Raw genomic sequence first — 22,851 nt, 5'->3', positions numbered from 1 at the left:
GCTTTCCTGAGGCAGTCCGGTTGTGCTCCTTGAGGGCTGAAGCTGTGGTAAAAGTCTTGCTTTAGTTATTTTCCACGATTGGGTTGAAAACGCATTCAAGCTGAATGTTATGTCAGGTCTCCAGTGATCACCTGAGAGCCAGGCAACGCTGGAGGGATCCATCAGACCTTCAAATCTATGCTTTGTAAGTGTTAAAGGCCATAATACTTGGATTGTTCCACTTCCCCTCTTAGAGTGGTATGCTCCGCCTCTCCCATTAGAGTGGTATGTTCCCTCTCTCCAGTATCTTCATGAGTTCCAGGAGTTAAGCCAATTTAACAGCTGGTGTTACTGCCTTTGTTTGACGGTTGTGTGCGTCCATTGAACTGGAAGTACATTAGTTACATATATATCTATGGTGTTTGTTCAGTATTCATCCCTTAGCATGTTACTGACCATGCTAAACAGGCTCACTGAAGAGTGTCTGCTGAGTTAGCTTCCACCTGTGTAGAGCCTCATTGTTACTACATTCAAGCCTCTGTTTGGTCATCACTCGTTCGTCATCGTATTGCTGAATTCATACCAAGTCTGTAAGTTTAGTCAGGTACTATGTCCACAGGTCACTATGTGTTACATTCACCTGTGGGTTATAACGAAATGCCTTGATGGTTAATTGCTGTTAACTGTGTGTTGATTTGGTGGAGATAGCTGGTCACCATTGTGTCACCATAGTGTCACCATTGTGGCCTCATGGCTCCACCTTGTGGCCGTGCTAAGCATAGCCTTCTTTACAATGCTTGGGTTCAATAGTTTTCCTTCGTTTATTCTTCCTATTTCAGAAACCACACACACACCTACTTACAAACACAAACTACGAAGGTCTTTCAGCAGTGACCTTTCTGTCTGGAACCACGGGATTATTTGTGGTTTGGGTTCGAGAGGAGCCGCTGTCAGCCAACTTGTACTGAGTTCAACGGGGAGTGGCATGAGGGTCTGCTACTTTCTTGGGTTAAGTCCGGCTGAGCTGGTTTTGGGGCACACTGCGTGACCCGATAGACTGCCACAAGAGAAGTGGCTGGTTATAACTCCGACCTGCCATCAGCTGGTGACTTTGGTATCACCAACATACCAATTCCAAAATTCTGGAGAAAATAGAGGAGCGCTTGTCTTATGTGTCTGAGCCAAAAGTGATATTTGTCACCTCAGTGCTAAAAAGTGAAATGAAGCCCATCAAGCAGCAGGACAGTGCTGATCCAGTGAAGTGGGCTGTATGCACAAGAGGTTGAGTGAGTACCAAGCTCCAGTGCGTGGAGCTCACTCTTGCTTCTGGTCCCACAATCTGACCAAACTCCTCGTTTTTGTGATGATTATTGCAAAGTGAACACCATTACTACGCCAGAATCGTCTCTCCTCCAACATATGCATGATTGTCTGGATCGGGTTGGGTCTGCCAGTTTCACAACGTTCATCTGAGGTCTCGCTCCTGTCACCACTGACCACTTCCTCTAGTACAGTGTCAAGCCTTTTGGGTTCATAAACTTTCCAGAGGTTGATGAGTCGTGTGTTGCTGTGGAGAGCCGGTTAAACACATGAAGTGTGCACTATGAATTTAACTAAATGAACTGGGTTATGCTACTGCAGCTCTCAAGTATACTGCCAGTAACACAGACACTGGCAACCAGGAATGAGGCCGGCTGGCTGCTGTACATCAGGAGGAGCAGTCCTCTTCTGTGAGCCAGCACCAGGAGTCAGGAAACTCTAGGAAAACAACGCTGGTCGTGGAAGATCTCACCTCCGAGTCATCCGCCCTCTGGTGCAGCTTATCCAACTCAGACGTTTGCACATTTAGAAGTCAAGGTGTCAACGTCAGCTGTGTGCTGGAGGGAGAGTTCTCCTCAAACACAAGGAGTTTGACTTCTTGAAACATAACGCAGCAGGAAAGACGACCAAAATGACTGAACACACACTTTATTTCATGAATAATTATGCAAATCAATGAATACACAAATGAATGTTTTTTATCCGTTGACTGAGATGACACTTGCCGGCTCCTGAACCCAGTGTAGTTCTTCATGCTGCTGAAGATGTTTCCACATGCTTCCTCTGCTACTGAGGTCTAACTGCAGACAGCGGACACTGCTGAGGAGCGCAGTGATCAACACGACGTGGGAATATAAAGCCTAGCTTCTAGTTCAGCCACACAGCACAGAGAAGGTGCTGCCCTTATGTAATAGCATGCTGAGGATGATTTCACACCGGGGAGATGAAAGGACAGGCATGGACTGACAACAAGCTGACTCTGTGTTTCTCTACCAAACAGGGAAAGAGGGGGGGGGTATCCTAAACGCAGCGTTGGCTTCATGAAGAAGTTCAGGTAACAGGTGTTGGTAGGCTACTTTGGTTGTTTGCTCCTCATCTACGGTCTTGCCTCCTGCTAGAACAGAACAGTGAGGAGGGTGAGACCAGGAGGTCGGTGGAGGTGCTGGACTAGCTAGCCCCTGGACTCCAGAGACCTGCAGGAAGAGAGCCAGAGAACAATGCTGCATGAAACTACACTACGACCAATGTGGTGAAGGTACACTCAGTATGACAACACAGGGACACAATCAAAGAAACAGCGCTTCACTGTCAGCAAACCAACTTCCACTGTTTCAAAAACAAGAGAGAACAACGCTGTCCCCTAGTCCTGAAATGTCAGAAATCAAAACTAGAGCACTTCTTTGTTTATGAATGAAGTGATGCACAAGTTGAAGCAGCTGTTTATGTTCAACCAATCAAACCTGCAAACCCCACCCCCAAAGTTCTTACTACTAACCCCGGGCCTTTTTGGGGTTGAAATTTCCCCAGAACTTAATTCAGACCCTGGTACCGGCGGTCGACATGCCGTGAGTTCCTTAAGAGGTTCCTAGTGCCAGGGGAGAGGGTTTTTAGTGGCCTCGACATACGCCAGCTCCCCGCATTCATTTGCATATTGAGATCAGATCATAGGAGGAACGCTTAGTAAGAGCATGTGTAATTTGATTTGGGAGGCGCTGGCAGTGTGATGTCAACAGTGGTGACTCACGAGTAGCTGGTGTGCTGCTGTCGTCTTCGGGCGCTCCTCATCTTCTCAAAGCGAGCCTCCATTTCCTCCAGGACCTTCGGGGTGTAGCGGACCACCAGCTTGACCGAACCCTGGGCGGCCTTCAGCAGCTCCACGGCCTTCTCGTGGTGCTCCCCCTCAACGCTCTGCAGGGACACCGACACACAAGAGTCTCACACCACATGCTATAAGGGTCCAAAGGTCTGCTGGACGCCATGCCAACCTGCTCACTACAATGGCTCCTTATGCTGAAGAGGATCCCCACAGAGGAGAACTTAGCTTAGCTGCAGCAGACTTCAGGACAGCACAGCTCTACGTGTTTGATAAAAGGCCTGGAAGTTCAAGTTTGGTCCAAAGTGTGTCTTTGGAGTCTCCAAGAGAAAACGTCTTCTGATCGACACTCAAAATTTGGGTGAACTGACCTCTAAATGCTACCTTTGCCTTTTTCAGGAATCGTCAGTACATGTTGACATAGTTGGACATGTTATACAACAAGACACCCTTCATTCTTAATGCTTATCTCTCTCGTGTCCAATTTCATATCCGTCCTGGTGGGTTATTAGTAAACAGTAGTGCTGGGCAACGATTACAGTTTTTAATCGCGATTAATCGCATGATTTTCATGATTGTTATGCGCAAAATTCACATTGTATTTAAAAGTACTGCTATATGAACTAAAGTACAGTAACATTTAGTTTGAATCACTTTAAACAGATCAGGTTCTTTTTAACAGCAGTATTCTTCACACAGTATCAGTTATCAGTTATAGCACTATCTGTGCTCAGTGTGTCGGCGTTAACGAATTAATACGTTAACGTGATAATAACGTGATAATAACGTGATGATAATGTGATATTAATGTGATAATAACGAGATAATAACGTGATACTAACGCGATAATAACGAGATAATAACACAATAATAACGCGATAATAACGTGATAATAACTTAATAATAACTTGATAATAACGTGATAATAACGCGATAATAATGTGATAATAACGAGATAATAACGTGATAATAATGCGATAATAACAAGATAATAACGCGGTAATAACGTGATAATAACGTGATAATAACTTGCCCAGCACTAGTAAATAGCTCTTTAATGCAGCTGCCAGCAGCAGAGAACGAGCAGAGCCTGTATCAACAGGAGAAAGCACAGAGTCCGTTTTGGGCCCTCATAGGTGCCTCACGTCAGCTGAAGCTGGTGTTTGGCGACCTCTGGTGGCCGAGCTCTCACGCTCTGCAGCGACACAGAAGTGCAGTTTACTGCTGGCTGTGGTTACGCGTCCAACGGAATGGAAGCTTGGAATCAGAAGAGCTGGGGAAGCTGTATACTGTTTCACTGATTATCAACATCTAGAGGAGACCCTCAAGTATTTGGAAGTGAATTTTCATGTGAGTTCATTTGTAACAGCTGTCATTAGAATGACCTTGTGTTGACCGTGAGTGTGTGGATCTCCTCCCAGCAGGCCGGAGCTTCTTACCACTCCGTTGACGGACAGCAGCTGGTCTCCTCTCTTCAGCCCTCCTTGGCGGTCGGCCACACCCCCAGGGATCACTCTGGAGATGTAGATGGGGGAGTTCTGCTCTTTGCCCCCCATGATGTTGAAGCCCAGACCCTCTTCTGTCTTGGGCAGCTCCACCACCCTTGGGTGGGCGTGGCCCTCGCTGGCCGCAAAGGCCGCCACTGTGGCCTGTTGAGGAAGGCAGCCGCATGATCAGCATTAACACAGACGATTTCACAGAGAAATGGTAGAGAAAGGACTTTCTGTTCCTTTAATGTCCAGTTATACATCACAGAACGTGTCTGCACAACTACCATCGACTGTCTCCTTGGCCTCTGTGGGGTGTTTTGGTGCACAGGGTGGAGGACGGGGACATGCAGGACGCTCATTCAAATGAGGCAACGCAAAGAGAAAACGTCCACTCCCACTCTAGTCAACAACGGCAAACTAAATACTCCATAACGTCACAATAATGGAGTCGTGCTTCAGGGTTAAGTTCACATTTGTCAAGTCTTAAAACAACAGTCACAATGTTCCTCCTGTTCATACTGGCTGTGAACAGATCCCCTCCTAACATGCTTCCAATGGCAGTGATAACAGACAGAGTATAACAGACTGTATGATAACAGACAGAGTATAACAGACTGTATGATAACAGACAGAGTATAACAGACTGTATGATAACAGACAGAGTATAACAGACTGTATGATAACAGACAGAGTATAACAGACTGTATGATAACAGACAGAGTATAACACTCTGTATGATAACAGACAGAGTATAACACTCTGTGTGATAACAGACAGAGTATAACACTCTGTGTGATAACAGACAGAGTATAACACTCTGTGTGATAACAGACAGAGTATAACAGACTGTATGATAACAGACAGAGTATAACAGACTCTCTGTGATAACAGACTCTGTATGATAACAGACAGAGTATAACAGACTGTATGATAACAGACAGAGTATAACACTCTGTGTGATAACAGACAGAGTATAACACTCTGTATGATAACAGACAGAGTATAACACTCTGTGTGATAACAGACAGAGTATAACAGACTGTGTGATAACAGACAGAGTATAACAGACTGTATGATAACAGACAGAGTATAACACTCTGTATGATAACAGACAGAGTATAACACTCTGTATGATAACAGACAGAGTATAACACTCTGTGTGATAACAGACAGAGTATAACAGACTGTGTGATAACAGACAGAGTATAACACTCTGTGTGATAACAGACAGAGTATAACAGACTGTATGATAACAGACAGAGTATAACACTCTGTGTGATAACAGACAGAGTATAACACTCTGTGTGATAACAGACAGAGTATAACAGACTGTATGATAACAGACAGAGTATAACACTCTGTGTGATAACAGACAGAGTATAACAGACTCTGTGTGATAACAGACAGAGTATAACAGACTCTGTGTGATAACAGACAGAGTATAACAGACTGTGTGATAACAGACAGAGTATAACAGACTGTATGATAACAGACAGAGTATAACACTCTGTGTGATAACAGACAGAGTATAACAGACTGTATGATAACAGACAGAGTATAACACTCTGTATGATAACAGACAGAGTATAACAGACTGTATGATAACAGACAGAGTATAACACTCTGTGTGATAACAGACAGAGTATAACACTCTGTATGATAACAGACAGAGTATAACAGACTGTATGATAACAGACAGAGTATAACAGACTGTGTGATAACAGACAGAGTATAACACTCTGTGTGATAACAGACAGAGTATAACACTCTGTATGATAACAGACAGAGTATAACACTCTGTGTGATAACAGACAGAGTATAACAGACTGTATGATAACAGACAGAGTATAACACTCTGTATGATAACAGACAGAGTATAACAGACTGTATGATAACAGACAGAGTATAACACTCTGTGTGATAACAGACAGAGTATAACAGACTGTATGATAACAGACAGAGTATAACACTCTGTGTGATAACAGACAGAGTATAACACTCTGTATGATAACAGACAGAGTATAACACTCTGTGTGATAACAGACAGAGTATAACACTCTGTATGATAACAGACAGAGTATAACACTCTGTGTGATAACAGACAGAGTATAACAGACTCTGTGTGATAACAGACAGAGTATAACAGACTGTGTGATAACAGAGTATAACACTCTGTGTGATAACAGACAGAGTATAACAGACTCTGTGTGATAACAGACAGAGTATAACAGACTCTGTGTGATAACAGACAGAGTATAACAGACTGTATGATAACAGACAGAGTATAACAGACTCTGTGTGATAACAGACAGAGTATAACAGACTGTGTGATAACAGACAGAGTATAACACTCTGTATGATAACAGACAGAGTATAACAGACTGTATGATAACAGACAGAGTATAACAGACTGTGTGATAACAGACAGAGTATAACACTCTGTGTGATAACAGACAGAGTATAACACTCTGTATGATAACAGACAGAGTATAACACTCTGTGTGATAACAGACAGAGTATAACACTCTGTGTGATAACAGACAGAGTATAACAGACTCTGTGTGATAACAGACAGAGTATAACAGACTGTGTGATAACAGACAGAGTATAACACTCTGTGTGATAACAGACAGAGTATAACACTCTGTATGATAACAGACAGAGTATAACAGACTGTATGATAACAGACAGAGTATAACACTCTGTGTGATAACAGACAGAGTATAACAGACTCTGTGTGATAACAGACAGAGTATAACAGACTGTGTGATAACAGACAGAGTATAACACTCTGTGTGATAACAGACAGAGTATAACAGACTGTATGATAACAGACAGAGTATAACACTGTGTGATAACAGACAGAGTATAACAGACTCTGTGTGATAACAGACAGAGTATAACAGACTGTATGATAACAGACAGAGTATAACAGACTGTATGATAACAGACAGAGTATAACAGACTGTGTGATAACAGACAGAGTATAACACTCTGTGTGATAACAGACAGAGTATAACACTCTGTGTGATAACAGACAGATTATAACAGACTCTGTATGATAACAGACAGAGTATAACAGACTCTGTATGATAACAGACAGAGTATAACACTCTGTATGATAACAGACAGAGTATAACACTCTGTGTGATAACAGACAGAGTATAACACTCTGTGTGATAACAGACAGAGTATAACAGACTCTGTATGATAACAGACAGAGTATAACACTCTGTATGATAACAGACAGAGTATAACACTCTGTGTGATAACAGACAGAGTATAACAGACTCTGTGTGATAACAGACAGACAGTAAACATGAAGTCACAGTGTGTTCAGATGCCCTGAGAGGAACGATCAGAGGCAGCTTCAACACGAGCGTCAGAGAGGAGCGTCTGATGCTGTTGAGGCAGCAGTGTGCATGAAGTCACATCCACATGACAACAACCACACACACCTCTATGAGAGCACATGCATCAATCCCCTGTATTCCACTGCACACGGCCCACTCAGTCCCTGAACCACCACCGAGTGCTGGTTGCTGCGCTTGTGCATTTTAAATAGGGCCCACACGTCTCTTATACGATGCATACCGGGCAGCAGTGAAGCACTCTTTAGTGTTATTTATTATTTGCATGTGATACCTTGGCAGTTGCCTGGGCTCGCACCTCCGGTCCTCCAACGATGTCCAGAGTGTCGTACAGCTGCTCGTACACCTGAGGGGCAACAGAGCAGAGAGTCACACCGGCATCGGACCGTCAGAAACACACTGTTACAGACATGGCAACAAAGAAGCTTTCAGACACATATGTGTGACCACGAGGTCTCACTCTCACACTGTGAGATGTGATGTACTGCGTGGATTATAGAGGGCTCCCAGCAGGGAGAGGAAGCAGTGCAGGAGGCTTGTGTTTGAGAAGATGACAATGAGTCTACGCTGAAGAACATATGCTTAATAACATGACAATCAAATTCCCTTAAATGCTACACACTGTTCCTTTCAGTCTCAGTCAGAACGTCCTCTCTGGACGGCGACGTCACTCTTTTCTGCACTTGTATCTTCTGCTGCGCCGTGGTTTGGAGCGTCTGACGTATTTGTCTTCAGTTAAAGACGACTGAGATGTGAAGTCATTGAGCTGTGTGGTGCTGAACGCAGGCCGACACAGCGTTCACAGTGTTCACAGTGTTCACTACATCGGGGAGGAAACACTCGGAGTTCTTTTTGACCCAGACTTCCCACAAGTCTTTGCTGTACCTCTCTGATGGCAGCACAGAACTTGCTCTGCAGGACTCTCTGCAGGGCCTGCAGTTTGGGAGGAGGCAGCTCACCGCTCCGCTGCAGCCGGTCCAGCAGCTCGATCACCCTGCACACATCTAACACACAGACACACACACACACGCACGCACACGCACACACACACACATACACACACACAAACGGCGGATTATCAACAGGGCTAAGCAGGCACCACAGGCCAGCAGGTCACTATGTGGCGATTATGAATACTATGGACAAACAAGAGATATACGGTTATTACATGTCCATTATATTTGTAACGTCCACTATCACAATTGGCCTCTTTCCATCTGTACAACGCACATCCTCTGTCCTTGGACCCTCGCATCCTTTGAGGAGGCTGCTGACCGTGTAGCAGCGTTCAAGAGAGCCTCTGACAGTGAGTTTATCGCGTGCTTATTACTCAGGCACGCGACCACACCTATATCTCCTGTCGGCCGCGCGGTGAGGTTATATAGGCTGTCAAATAAACGGCGCGCTGCCTTCCATCAGCACGCAGACTTGACCGTCGACGGAGCGCGCGACGGACTCACCATAGTCGCGACCCGGCCGAGCTCAGACCAGTGACGCGATGAGATGCGTACTGTCGGAGGCGCGTGCGATAATAGGGTATTCGATGTACAGATAATACATGTAGACCAAGCCAAGCACGTTCAATCAAAGACGATGCCTTCAATTAGGCTCAAAGGATTCTACGTGTACTACACGAAAGAGACGTGCGCGTGCCGCAGCCCTTTATAAAGGCCCTTTTGACACAACCAACAACTGCGACACGAGGCGTCACTAATGTCAGCCTACCTCATTAAACAGCAGACGCATATTCAAATGAGGACAGCGCCGTTATGTCCCCATCATTGGGTAGCTTCGTTTTAGACAAAGAACCGCCTCTACGTCCGCGCCATCCTCGAGGGTAAACAGGTGATACGTTACTGAACACCTGAACGAGAGGCTCCGTTCATGTTACCTCTCTCCAGGCACAGCGGCTCCGTCAGGGCCGCCATGTCCGCGTCCTTGGCAGGGTGGTAGTAAGAGGACATCATCGTGAGCTCCTCCGCGTCCAGGCCGGTAGCCTACTTAACTCTGCGTAGACGAGCGAGGGGGTCTGGCTCACAGCGACGCGCGGTCCATCGTCTACGATGACACGGTCAGCAGACTGTCGACGAGGAGCCGAGACGGCCGTGTGAGGCCGGAGAGCAGGACGGAGGCTCGGGCAGTGTGCAGCCTGACGCGCCGTAGATCGGCTTCAGCGCGCGCTCACAGCACGAGCGGGTTGAGCATCTTACAGGGTGTTTATATGCTCCTACTGCGCACACTGAACACACGGATGCTCATTCACTCCGTCATTCTTACACACACACACACACACACACACACACACACACACACACACACACACACACACACACACACACACACACACACACACACACACACACACACACACACACACACACACACACACTTACACACACACACCAGGTCTGTATGTGCATTATTAAATTATATAAACTAAGACTTATTGTTCACAATAACTTGATCCAAACCAGTTTGTAGCCCATCATACTCATGTAATGCGACTTCGTTGTTGACCATTTCTCATTACATAGTGCAGCAGATCGGTTTCACTAAACATCCAGATCACTGTTTCATTCACGCAGTATGACAATCAGACTATGGCGAATTGATCTATCCATCCATCCATCCATCCATCTATAAAACATACACGTTCTCTACCTAGTGGACACCATGTCTCAGCGAGCTACTGCACCGATGCATGTCCATTAGAACAGAATGATCGTGAATCAACTAAAGTGTCAGAGCAGCACTTTAACAGGTCATCTCCTGACGGAGGTCCAGCTGAGTCTTCTTAAGGTGGAGGTGGAGCTTCACATTGAGGTGTGAACACAGTCAGAAGCTAAAGTCACAGGATGCGTTATGAAGGCATTCACACAAGAGCTCTGGCTTTAAGCCACATCTTTATTAAAATGACCTTGCAAATCTAACATACAAACAGCAGACATAATTAAAAAAAAAAAAAAAAAAAAAAAAAAAAACTTTATTCCAGAATGAATAAACAGAACAGCCCTCAATAGTCACACAATACTACATCTCCATCAATTTCACATACATTGAGGGGAAATGTGTCACTTGGTTCCAAATGATCATACAATCCAACTGTTTTATGAATCTGGAAATAAAAGACACCACAACCTACCCTTCTACAACCGAATGGAGCTTGTGTTTCTACAGGTCATCCCAAGTGGAAAAAGAAAAAACATATCTAGAGTGAATCAAGTAAAAAGTAATCTGGTAACATTTAGCGGCACGGATTAGTCGGGCAATGCAGGAAAGCTGCAACTTCTGTGAGACCAAATCAGTTGTATGCATGGACTGCGTGCGACAGTATCAGGAGGAACAAGTCAACAGACTCCTGATGGACAGGAGCACCGCTAGCTAGAAGCCTGCTGCTGAAGAGGCCCTGACAGCCATTAGGCTTCCTGTGTCTTGGTAGAAAGTTAGGGGCAGAGTTAAAGAATAGTATGAAACAACTTATGTATGGGAGGGAGTCTGCTGGGAGAGGGGCCGTCTCAGTACTCCTCCCCCCCCGCTCCCTCCATCTTGTAGCCATTTTCACTGGAGCCGTAGCCGTCGGCCGATGGCACCGACTGCTGGTCCATCATGCCGTCCTGACTGTACTCCTCCATGTGTGGCGGCGCTCCTCCCTCATCCTCGTTGGCCATGTCGTCTTGGGGGCCCATGTCATCTCGTAGGGAGCCGTGGCGCTCCTCTCTGCGCTCCCCCCTGTCCCTCTCCCCCCGCTCCCTTTTATGTTCCCTGTCTCTGTCCCGGTCCCCCCTGCGCCTCTCTCTGTCCCTGTGGCTGCGTCTGCGGTCCCTGTCTCTGTCCCTGTCCCTGCGCTCGTCCACGCCCTCACCCAATTCTCCTTCGTTTTCCTCCAGCACCCGCTCACCACCTTCTGGGGCCCCGTCTCCCTGGCTGACCTCCTCCCCATCTAGCCCCTTGCCTCTCTCCCTGTCTCTCTTGCGATCCCTGCTCCTGCTCCTTCTCTTCCGCTCTCGACTCCTCTCCCTGCTCCTGCTGTCTCCTCCCGCTGCCGCCCCACGGTCCTTCTCCCGCTCTCGACGCCGGCTACCACTACCACCACCACCACCACCACTACCTCCGCCTCCGCCTCCGCCACCGCTGACCTCCTCTACTCCTCCAATCGGTCTCTCTCTCTCCCTCTCTCCTCGCTCCCGGGATCGAGTACGCCGGCGGCGTTCGCGGGATCGGGACCTTCGGCGCTCTCGGTCCTTGTCCCGGTCTCGCTCTCGGCTGCGCTCCCTCCGCTCCCGTGGTTCCCGATCACTACGAACGGTCAGGACGAAGTGAAGACCGTTATACACGGCACCATTTCATACTAAATCACACATCTCCCCTGAAGGTACTCACCCCACGATGGGGCGCTCTTCATAACGTGACGCATCATCTCGGCCGGAGTGCTTAATGTTGACATCGGCTCCTCCTCTTCTAGTGCCGCCCAATCCACCACCTGGTGAAGAACAACAAGCAGAACACAAGATGAAGTCAAACACACACCTTCAGACTGAAGTCAACACTGCTTACAGGCTGAGTACGGGTCAGCACCGTGCCACTGCGTCAAAGAGGACACAGGGCTTCTTTGTGTGGACGTGTCCTACAGCTAAAGGGTTACCAGATAGCTGCTTATAACAGAACACATCCATCTCAACACTAGCATAAGACTCAAAGTGCATCAGCGCTGATCAGTCGTCTTCATTAAATCAGTTCAACTGAGAACCATGTTCAAACAGAAGACGCCAATGATTGAGGAAACAAAGGTCCATGTGTGTAATACGCTGGCTACACTCCAAGTGAATAAAAACAGTTACAAAAAATGAAAATCCCACCCTCCAATTAACACAAAGCTCTAAATGTAGCGTTTAACGTGGAACTGCTGTTTATCGTAAGCGGCGGTGAAAGGTATTCAGGTGTACGGTGTTTTCAACAGAGACAACGGTGAACTCCAATCACGGCCAGCAGAGCAGGGCCGCCTTTAGATAGATACTGAATTGTAAGTCTCTTTGGATAAAAGCGTCTGATGAATGACTGTAATGTAATGTCATGTCATGTCATGTACTGTACTGTAATGTACTGTAATGTAATGTACCGTAATGTCATGTACCGTAATGTACTGTAATGTAATGTACTGTAATGTACTGTAATGTACCGTAATGTCATGTACCGTAATGTCACGTACCGTAATGTCATGTACTGTACTGTACTGTAATGTACCGTAATGTCATGTACCGTAATGTACTGTAATGTACCGTAATGTCATGTACCGTAATGTCATGTACCGCAATGTACTGTAATGTAATGTACTGTAATGTACTGTAATGTACCGTAATGTCATGTACCGTAATGTCATGTACTGTCATGTACCGTAATGTCATGTACCGTAATGTCATGTACTGTCATGTACTGTAATGTCATGTACCGTAATGTCATGTACTGTAATGTACTGTACTGTAATGTACTGTAATGTACCGTAATGTCATGTACTGTAATGTACCGTAATGTCATGTACTGTAATGTACTGTACTGTAATGTACTGTAATGTACCGTAATGTCATGTACCGTAATGTCATGTACCGTAATGTCATGTACCGTAATGTCATGTCCTGTCCTGTCCTGTCCTGTACTGTACTGTCATGTACTGTCATGTAATGTACTGTCCTGTCCTGTACTGTACTGTCATGTAATGTACTGTCCTGTCCTGTCCTGTACTGTCATGTAATGTCCTGTCCTGTCCTGTCCTGTACTGTCATGTAGCTGTGCAGCGTGAGACAAAGAGAGGCAGCTGACCCAGCCTGCGAGGATGCCATCCTTTCACAGTGCGTCCACGCTCCACGTCAACCAGCACCCGTCTGCCGTCAATCTTCTTCCCGTCTGCATGCTTGTAGGCGGCTGGAGGAGAGGAATGGGGAGAGGGGAAGACGGAGGTGAGACAGGAATATGACCGCATCAATGTGGCCAAGGAAACAAACGATGCATTATTATACTGACCAGGAGCAGGCGAGGCCGAGATGGCTGCTCTCTGGGCAAAAGCCGAAGGATAATGGGAGCAGACTTCCTTCCACCCGATGAGTGATACGTTACACTTTTAACTGCATCATTTAAACACCCAGCGATCACTTCTGGTCTGCATTAAATAACAGTATATTGAAGCCATCTCAAGTTGTCCTAAGGAGAATCATGCGGCCTTCGTACAATTACTACTTCATAAGTTTGTCTGACGCAGGTTTGACTGTGACGCGTTGGACCACAGACAGCTGACATCTTACATCAGCTCATTACATATTAGTGATACTTAACCCAAGCTGCTGGGATCGCTGACATTTATCTAGAGCTCAGATCACAGCTGGCATCATCACTGTGGACAAACATCACACCTTTCTTACTGGTGAAATGTCCTTTCTTTGAAAAACAGAATGCTATCGAGGCAGTAAAGCACATGTTTGACCTTAAGGGTTTACAGAATAAACTGGGGAGGGAAATAGGGTTTACCTTGCACTACTACCAGCAGGTGCTTTGGTGTGGCAGTAATAGGTTTGTTACAGAAGCTGAAACTCTCACAAGCTTCAGGGAGATCAACATGAGCCGGCCTCAGCGTGACGTCTAGCTCTGGGCACATTTCCACCTCGTGTACATTCAGACTTTGTCCCACACCTCATTATGCCACACAACAGTCTTTTGATCCTTCTTGCACAATGGAAGAGGACTTGGAGCGGTGCAGGTGGCTCATCCCGGCTGCTACACTGGTCTGACGCCGCGGTGATCGCCGAGGGCAAAACTTGCGTCCGAGAAGAGGGCCTTACCAAAACCCATCGGTGACAGCATACAGTCCGAGGGCCTTACCAAAGCCTCACATGCACTCTGAGGGCCTTACCAAGCTCCCTCACTCACACTATACAGTCTTACCATAGTCCCTCACACACGGGCCTTATCAAAGTCTCTGCCCCAGCCTTAGGTCTTACCAACATCCACCAGCACCAGTACACATACCGTCGCAACGCCTCTTATGGGGCCTTACCAGAACCCCTCCACTTCCTGTGTTCACTTAGGATGACAACATCCCATCCAATGACGGGGCCTTACCAAACCCCCACCAGTCCTACCAAAACTGACCAACTGAAAGAAACATAAGCAAAGACAAAAAGAAAAGACGGGGCTACCTTCCTTACCGGAGTTGCGTTATTACAACCCCAACCAACTAATGAGAAACAAACTGTTATTCATGAAACCAGGAAGGTCATGTTCACCGACACACTGGCGTGTCATGGAGCTGAGGTCCAGTGTCTACAGGAATGAACTGACATGTGACACACACTGACACTGTTATTTTAAATAACCGTACTCTTGTTAAGAAGTCATATGTAGCCTGCATTAAACTAGCATCTACCTTAAGTTATGTAGTGAATAAATTATGTATGGATTGATCTTTAGCAGAATTACCAAGAAAATTCCCCTCATCTGCCATTTCTGTTAAAGCCAGCTCAGACCGGATGGATTGTGACCTTTGAACATCTTGAATATTAAGTGGTGATGAACTGTATTTAGGGCAGAGCGATAACGTTCACCATATAGCTGGATACTGACACTGACACAATGCTGTAGGGCTGACCTTTGGTGCGTTCACTAAGCATTTGCACGACGACATTTCTCAGTGATGTGACCATTAAGTGGGTAAAGGCAAATAATGGAACAACTAGAACGGAGTGTTCAGTCGAGATATCCTTCAGCGTAACGCAGCCTTGACACCAGGAAAAGACAACACTAGTGCCATATTCCCACATCCCAAACCTGAGACGATGTCTAATCTCATCTCAAGCTACGGACGGAACACCGACGCGCTCCACAGCGCCGACAGAGTTACGCTAGTTAGGCTCTACGACCCTGACAACAGTTTGGAGAATGAAGCGTTAAAGGGCATCAACTAACGCCCAGCGTCTGTTATTTACATAACGTCTTCTTTACTGCGCACCGATGTTTAGCAGAACAACGCGACTCCGTGTCTGAGCCTAGTGCCTCCCTGCTGGGCTGCGTTCACACGCTACTGAAACACAGCGCCATCACTAACACTACATATTCAGTCAGTCTGCACTGCTGATCACGTCTAACTCCACACTGAGCTCAGCTGCTTAACACATTTAGACTTCTCCTTCTTGTCCCCCCCCCCCTTTAGAGCCCTAAGTAACTGAGGTGGCTTTGACAAAGGGCAGAATCATTGGGCAAACTGTAATACACTAGTGGTCAGGGGTGCGTTCAATGGTCAAAGCCTAAAATCCAAGTAGTAATTGCACTGAAAGCTCGTTAAGGCTTGCAAAAGAATGCTGCTTTACCCATTGAACGTAGCTCCTCTTCCCTATGTAGGAGATGGAGGGTGGAAAAAAATCTTACCCATCATACAAACCCATTATACCAACCATATACTGAGCTGTGGTAGTAGGGTGTAGATGTATCATAACCATCATCATCTGCCAGCCAGCTCTGGCCAATAGCCATCACAGATTGGCGGCTGCAGTGGCAATGAGAACAACACACAGTTAATATACTGTTTAGCCCCACATCCCCCCCTCCCCCCCCCCTCCCATTCCACCCACTGCTGTGATTCAGCAACTCTGGTCTTGAAGAGCCGATCACACTGATATCCCAGAATGGTGTCACTGTTAGATGGCACCATTCACTCGTCTAATGAGACGGTACACCATTACTCGCTGTGGCGTCGCCACCGGCTTTAAGTATCTCACTAGTGTGGTGAATTTAACTAATCTCACCATGACCAGGGTTGAAGACCACCAATACAAACAAGCTACGATAGCTACAAAAGATGGGTTTCCATAAAATCCCATTCAGCGCTTGGCGACCAGCGTGACCTTGTGCTTACCATCACAGTCCAACCAGGAGAGCTGCTCTTCCACAGAGCTACAATGCCTAAGTGTTAACAGACAACGTGCCCCTCGGCAGGCAGACGTGTTCAGGTTCACAGGTGAAAGACGCACTTCTACCTCTCGGTCGGCCCACTTTTCCCAGGATGCTACTGAATGAAGTGGACCCCTCCTCAACCAGACTATCGGTCAACTGATGACACGCATCAAACACAGACACACACATCACACGACCACCAGACTCTGATTTCAACATTTAGAAGCACTCCCATATCCTAGGCCGCACAAGCGTCTATTGTGTCATCAGGTAGTAGTCGCCTTCCTAAAGTGTCACCCCAGTATCATTACCAGAACACCCACATAGAACGACAGGACGGGGGGTTCCACTGAAGAACCGCCCCGCCCGTCTTCATGAACACGTGACCGTGTGTGCAGTGGTACTCACAGTGCATGTCCCGCTCATGCTCATACTCAATGAAGGCATAGCCGCGTGGCTTCCCCGTCCTCTTGTTGTACACTATGTAAATCTGGAACAAACAGGAAGGGAGACATGAGTCGGCCGTGGAACCATCACGACACACAGACCTGAAAATCATCGACGGGTGGAAACAACCCAAAGTAGTGCTGGGCGGTATGAGCAAAAACGTGGATCACGGTATTTTGTAAGATCATACCGGTTTCACGGTATTTTTTCCTTATTTTAATTAACGGCAAAAATTATTTTATCACACGTTTAATTATTAAACAGACATTTTTAACACAAGAACCTGCCAGTGAGCGGTGAACAGCTGTTTGTGTGGCGTCTCTTCTGTCACTTCCTGTTTCCTTCACCTACATTCCCCTGGGTCCTAAGTCCCTCCATGTATCACCCTCTATGTACAACGTACATTTATAACTAGTACTACACGGTACTCAGCAGGTACATTTATAACTAGTACTACACATAGTACACGGTACTCAGCAGGTACATTTATAACTAGTACCACACATAGTACACGGTACTCAGCAGGTACATTTATAACTAGTACCACACATAGTACACGGTACTCAGCAGGTACATTAATAACTAGTACCACACATAGTACACGGTACTCAGCAGGTACATTTATAACTAGTACCACACATAGTACACGGTACTCAGCAGGTACATTTATAACTAGTACCACACATAGTACACGGTACTCAGCAGGTACATTTATAACTAGTACTACACATAGTACACGGTACTCAGCAGGTACATTTATAACTAGTACTACACATAGTACACGGTACTCAGCAGGTACATTTATAACTAGTACCACACATAGTACACGGTACTCAGCAGGTACATTTATAACTAGTACCACACATAGTACACGGTACTCAGCAGGTACATTAATAACTAGTACTACACATAGTACACGGTACTCAGCAGGTACATTTATAACTAGTACCACACATAGTACACGGTACTCAGCAGGTACATTTATAACTAGTACTACACATAGTACACGGTACTCAGCAGGTACATTTATAACTAGTACCACACATAGTACATGGTACTCAGCAGGTACATTTATAACTAGTACCACACATAGTACATGGTACTCAGCAGGTACATTTATAACTAGTACCACACATAGTACACGGTACTCAGCAGGTACATTTATAACTAGTACTACACATAGTACACGGTACTCAGCAGGTACATTTATAACTAGTACCACACATAGTACACGGTACTCAGCAGGTACATTTATAACTAGTACCACACATAGTACACGGTACTCAGCAGGTACATTTATAACTAGTACTACACATAGTACACGGTACTCAGCAGGTACATTTATAACTAGTACCACACATAGTACACGGTACTCAGCAGGTACATTTATAACTAGTACCACACATAGTACACGGTACTCAGCAGGTACATTTATAACTAGTACTACACATAGTACACGGTACTCAGCAGGTACATTTATAACTAGTACCACACATAGTACACGGTACTCAGCAGGTACATTTATAACTAGTACCACACATAGTACACGGTACTCAGCAGGTACATTTATAACTAGTACCACACATAGTACATGGTACTCAGCAGGTTCGCTCTGTTCTTACTGAAGCGTTACCGTAGCGACGGAGCCTCTCCCAGCTGTTAGCAGACTGCTGTGCTAACGGCTAGCTACCGAGCTTTACCCAGCATGCCGTTCGGCGGTGTAATTTTATAAATGTACAATCATTAGTGTGACAAACTGTTGTGTGTGTCGTCCTGTTGAAGAGCGTTGGTTGTGGGTTATTCATGCTTGAGTTATAAAGTTATGACCATAACTTCCTCTCACTACACAAGCAGCTCTGACCGTAGATCATTACATGTAGCTTCCTGTTGAAGAGTGACAGCGGTTGTCCCGGCGATGCACCGGTATGACGGTGTGTGAATAATGAATATCATATGAGAAATTAAACCGCTGTACCGCCCAGCACTAACCCAAAGCCACAAACTTCCAGTTGAATCAAACTTGTGTTACCGTGTTCAACAGAAATGCAATGTATGCAGGGATGCACCCTGTATATAGGAGGTCATTTACACACAGCAGGTGAACCTACCCGTTTGATGGGGCCATAGACCTCAAACTCACGGCGAAGCTTGGACTCTGTCGTATCATAGTTCTGCAGCAAAGAGAATACCATTAGACACCAACACATTAATAATGTGCTCAATCTACACACCTGTTGCAAGGATGCCTAAAATCACACATTTGTTTCAACACACTCACCACTCGTGCAACAAACAACGTCTTGAAGGCATCCCCTTGTGCATTGGGGTCATTATGGGGGTCCCCTGAAATAATGCAGAGAGAAAAGCTGGTCAGTTTAAGCCGAGATACAGTGAAAAGAGCTCGCAATGCATGTCAATGTGAAAACTTACAAAGCTTGAGTTCTGTCTCAACCACCGCTTGTCTCCTCTCGATCTTTTCTCGCCTCTGCAAATGCCAGAGATGAACAGGAAATGGTTAATGCGATCACTCACTGAAGGCTCATGAAGATGATCACCGTCCATGTGCAGCTCCACCAACGGCTGCACAGCGGCAGCCCTGAAGTCATGGTTTCACACACACACACACACACACACACACACACACACACACACACACACACACACACACACACACACACACACACACACACACACACACACACACACGTACGTATCGGCCGCTTTATGAGTGTGACCGTGGCATGAGAGGTTAGAGACGATCCTACATATCACACACATGTTCACTGTGGAAAGTGAAAAACACAGCGATGTTCCCGGGTAATAAAAGTAGTTATTAGAGAGGGCATTACTGCGGTGTGACTTCCTAACAGTCGCTCTGAGCAGCTCGTGATGTTCTTCTAATGAGGAGCGGAGTCATGCTTTAATCTGACACACAGTTCATTCAATTTATTTTTAAAATTATTTTTTGAAATTATTCAAAAATAATTTCCCCTCGCGGGATCAATAAAGTTAGTATCTATCTATCTATCTATCTAATGAGACGTCTGATAAATGAAAAGCTAAGTACTTAACGTATCGTTTAGTCGCGAATGTATGTGAAAGATTTCTTAACTTCTTGTACTAATGCTCAAGAAAATCTATTTGTACACATACAAGAATAATAAAGCAATTTTTGTCTCACGAAATAATCAAAAAGAACCGATAAGAGTCGTGACAAGGAAGCGAACCAATAGGCTGAAGAATGTAGAATGCTGATGATCCCGGTCAGTCCTAGTGAAGTGAACTGAGCAAACATACAACATGTCCCGTTGTGATGACAGCACCGGGGACCTGACTGAGGAGCAGCACCTTCACAGAAGAGCCTCAAACACACCGAGGCCCTTCAGTTCAGTTCGTGCCTCACCTTTCTCTCCAGCCGCTCGTCGCGTGTCTCTGCCCTGGTTGGTGGTGGAGCATCTCTTGGATCCTGATCACAGAACGAAAAATGTGGCATTGAGAAAGAACACGGGCATTATTCACAGTATACACTTATAGAGGATTTAAATATTCACCTCGAAGTGCCTGATGAACGGCGCAATGCCACTGTACGGCTGGTTGTGGTGTTTCTCGTGGGGCAGCTTCTCCAGCTGTGGCAGGAAAGGTATCGGGTCCCGCGGTGCGAACAGGGCCAGCAGATTCGGGGGTAAAAACTGCGTCATCTTTCACCTGAATTGACAAAACCACGCAGAACCATTACCACAACAGACACCTGGACACGTCGCAAAAGTCTACCAGCAACGTTCATCGGCAGACCAACGTCTGCCGATGAACGTTGCTGGTAGAAAACGGAAGCTCGCGAGGCAGGCAACCGTTAGCTTCACGTTAGCTTCATGTGGCAATTGTTGTCTTCATTCACACGACTTCCCTAAAAGCACGTGTCCAATTTGTACGTATTGAAATGTGGCTGAACCACAAACGTGACACAGCGCGTGAACAGTGTACATCATCTAGAAGATACACGATAATAGTTTCCACACCGGCTATCATCTCAACTGTGTAGCATTTAGACTTCAGTAATGCCCCTTGCGTTAGCCAGCAAGCTAGCTATGCTAACAAGGAGCCTCGAGCATGGTTCCTACCTTCTCTCCTCCGCTGTCTCGACAGAAGGTCAGACCATGAACCAGAAGAAGAAGCGGTGTGTGCAGGTCTCCTGGACCAGCGTACTCGAGAACAAGTCGACTAACAATAAACTAAAGGCTCAGGGTGCCAAGGCCGTATCGCGACAGTTACTTGGATGTGTGCGAGCTGACTAGCTGCTTGTGTTCCTGAAAAATAAAATGGCGGGATGCCGTAAATCGACGTCATCTGACGTAAACCTCACCGGGAGCAAATCAATCTACCGCACACCAGCATCGAAACGCGTCGATGCGGATTCAAGTGCAGCGCGCTTGATATTACCGTCCGTCTGTTTACGTGTATGAAATGTAATTTAACATTAAATGTTTTGTTCTCAGTTAGAACTGCTGTTTCTAACGCTAATGACATTCGACCACCAGATGTCGCACTCGTCCTGCGCGCTTCCATTGCTTCACTTAAGTGTTGCCAGTTCCGTCTTGGATGTTTGTTGGAGTAACACGATTTTTTTACATTGAGGAAAATGTAAATTTTGGGCTATTGTGGCTTTTTAAGTGACACACATACTAATACGTGTCTGTAATATGACAGGGTGGAACACAATAGCATGGTAACGCTTGATTTCACAGCACCTGGAGACATACTGGTGTCCTGATGTCCCACGTTACTGAAAGCATTCGGGTAAAATAGGACAGTCGCTCAAAACCCTTTCCCATAAAAAGTAACGTTTACTTTGAGAAATATTTAGATTTGAAGTCAAACAGTTAATAAAATCATCCTACAACGTGTTTTTTTGGTGTTATACCTCTTTTGCTTTAGCTGCAGTACACATCTTTATAATCGTCACCCGTCCTCCTCATCTCAGACCCTTAAAGTCAATATTTTGTGTAAAGGACATTTACAACAATGTAATGACATGCTTGGTGATTGGCTGCTAATATTGAAGAGGCCTTGATGCAAAACCCAACCTTATCTGTCCCATTTTGAACCGATGTCCCAAATGACCTGACGTCCCTCCCAGAGTGACATGCAGGGCCCTCTTGAGCCTCGAGAAGCCGGGCGGCACCGTGAGAGTCCTGCTCTTTGACCTCAATACCACCCAGAAATGCTTTCTGAGGGAAAAGCTTTCGGCAATGAGCCTTCCCCGACACTGGATCCTGGATCCTGGATCCTGAACTAACTTGATGGCCGGCCAGGCGGCCGGAGTAGACGGCAGTGTGCCTGAGAGAAGTAGCCTCAGGAAGCGTCCTGCACCCTGCACCCTTTAGTCTCACACTTCTGCTCAAGTTCCTCATTCCACCTTTAAGAGTTTTGTGACGACTCCTTCATTGTTGGATGCATGCTGAAGGACAACAAGGAGAACAGATGATCGATAGTCACTTGG

General features: G+C 46.0%; 2 protein-coding genes across 2 annotated transcripts; both read right to left on the bottom strand.

Annotated features, from left to right (window-relative positions):
• Positions 1-1,931: 1,931 nt before the first annotated feature.
• Positions 1,932-10,255, bottom strand: lin7b (lin-7 homolog B (C. elegans)). The gene is made up of 6 exons (XM_068724861.1): positions 9,865-10,255; positions 8,859-8,977; positions 8,248-8,319; positions 4,552-4,761; positions 3,044-3,207; positions 1,932-2,492 (listed from the first exon to the last, which is right to left on the bottom strand). Exons 1-6 carry the CDS (start codon positions 9,938-9,940, stop codon positions 2,471-2,473), a joined length of 663 nt encoding a protein of 220 aa, XP_068580962.1. The 5' UTR covers positions 9,941-10,255; the 3' UTR covers positions 1,932-2,470.
• Positions 10,256-10,857: 602 nt separating this feature from the next.
• snrnp70 (small nuclear ribonucleoprotein 70 (U1)) lies at positions 10,858-21,671 on the bottom strand. Its single transcript, XM_068724860.1, has 10 exons — positions 21,473-21,671; positions 20,906-21,059; positions 20,758-20,820; positions 19,785-19,839; positions 19,633-19,697; positions 19,463-19,525; positions 17,316-17,397; positions 13,788-13,889; positions 12,354-12,453; positions 10,858-12,269 (listed from the first exon to the last, which is right to left on the bottom strand). The coding sequence occupies exons 2-10, from the start codon at positions 21,050-21,052 to the stop codon at positions 11,489-11,491; spliced, it is 1,458 nt and encodes a 485-aa protein (XP_068580961.1). The 5' UTR covers positions 21,053-21,059; positions 21,473-21,671; the 3' UTR covers positions 10,858-11,488.
• Between the last annotated feature and the right edge of the window lie 1,180 nt (positions 21,672-22,851).

This window comes from Cebidichthys violaceus, unplaced genomic scaffold (genome assembly GCF_023349555.1).
Source record: "Cebidichthys violaceus isolate CVI_PGR_0920_01 unplaced genomic scaffold, fCebVio1.0.p SCAF_32, whole genome shotgun sequence".
Lineage (NCBI taxonomy): Eukaryota > Metazoa > Chordata > Actinopteri > Perciformes > Stichaeidae > Cebidichthys > Cebidichthys violaceus.
The sequence above is the reverse complement of the archived record's forward strand: the minus strand, read 5'-3'. Positions and strand labels throughout refer to the sequence as shown.

Coding starts and splice junctions, on each gene's coding strand:
- lin7b (XM_068724861.1), bottom strand. CDS start 9,940: ATGATGTCCTCTTACTACCACCCTGCCAAGGACGCGGACATGGCGGCC. Junction 4,762..8,247: donor GAGCCCAGGCAACTGCCAAG/GTATCACATGCA, acceptor CTTCCTCAACAG/GCCACAGTGGCGGCCTTTGC. Junction 2,493..3,043: donor CAGCAGCACACCAGCTACTC/GTGAGTCACCAC, acceptor CTCTTCCTGCAG/GTCTCTGGAGTCCAGGGGCT.
- snrnp70 (XM_068724860.1), bottom strand. CDS start 21,052: ATGACGCAGTTTTTACCCCCGAATCTGCTGGCCCTGTTCGCACCGCGG. Junction 20,821..20,905: donor CGTTCATCAGGCACTTCGAG/GTGAATATTTAA, acceptor TTCTGTGATCAG/GATCCAAGAGATGCTCCACC. Junction 13,890..17,315: donor GCATGAGCGGGACATGCACT/GTGAGTACCACT, acceptor CCTCTCCTCCAG/CCGCCTACAAGCATGCAGAC.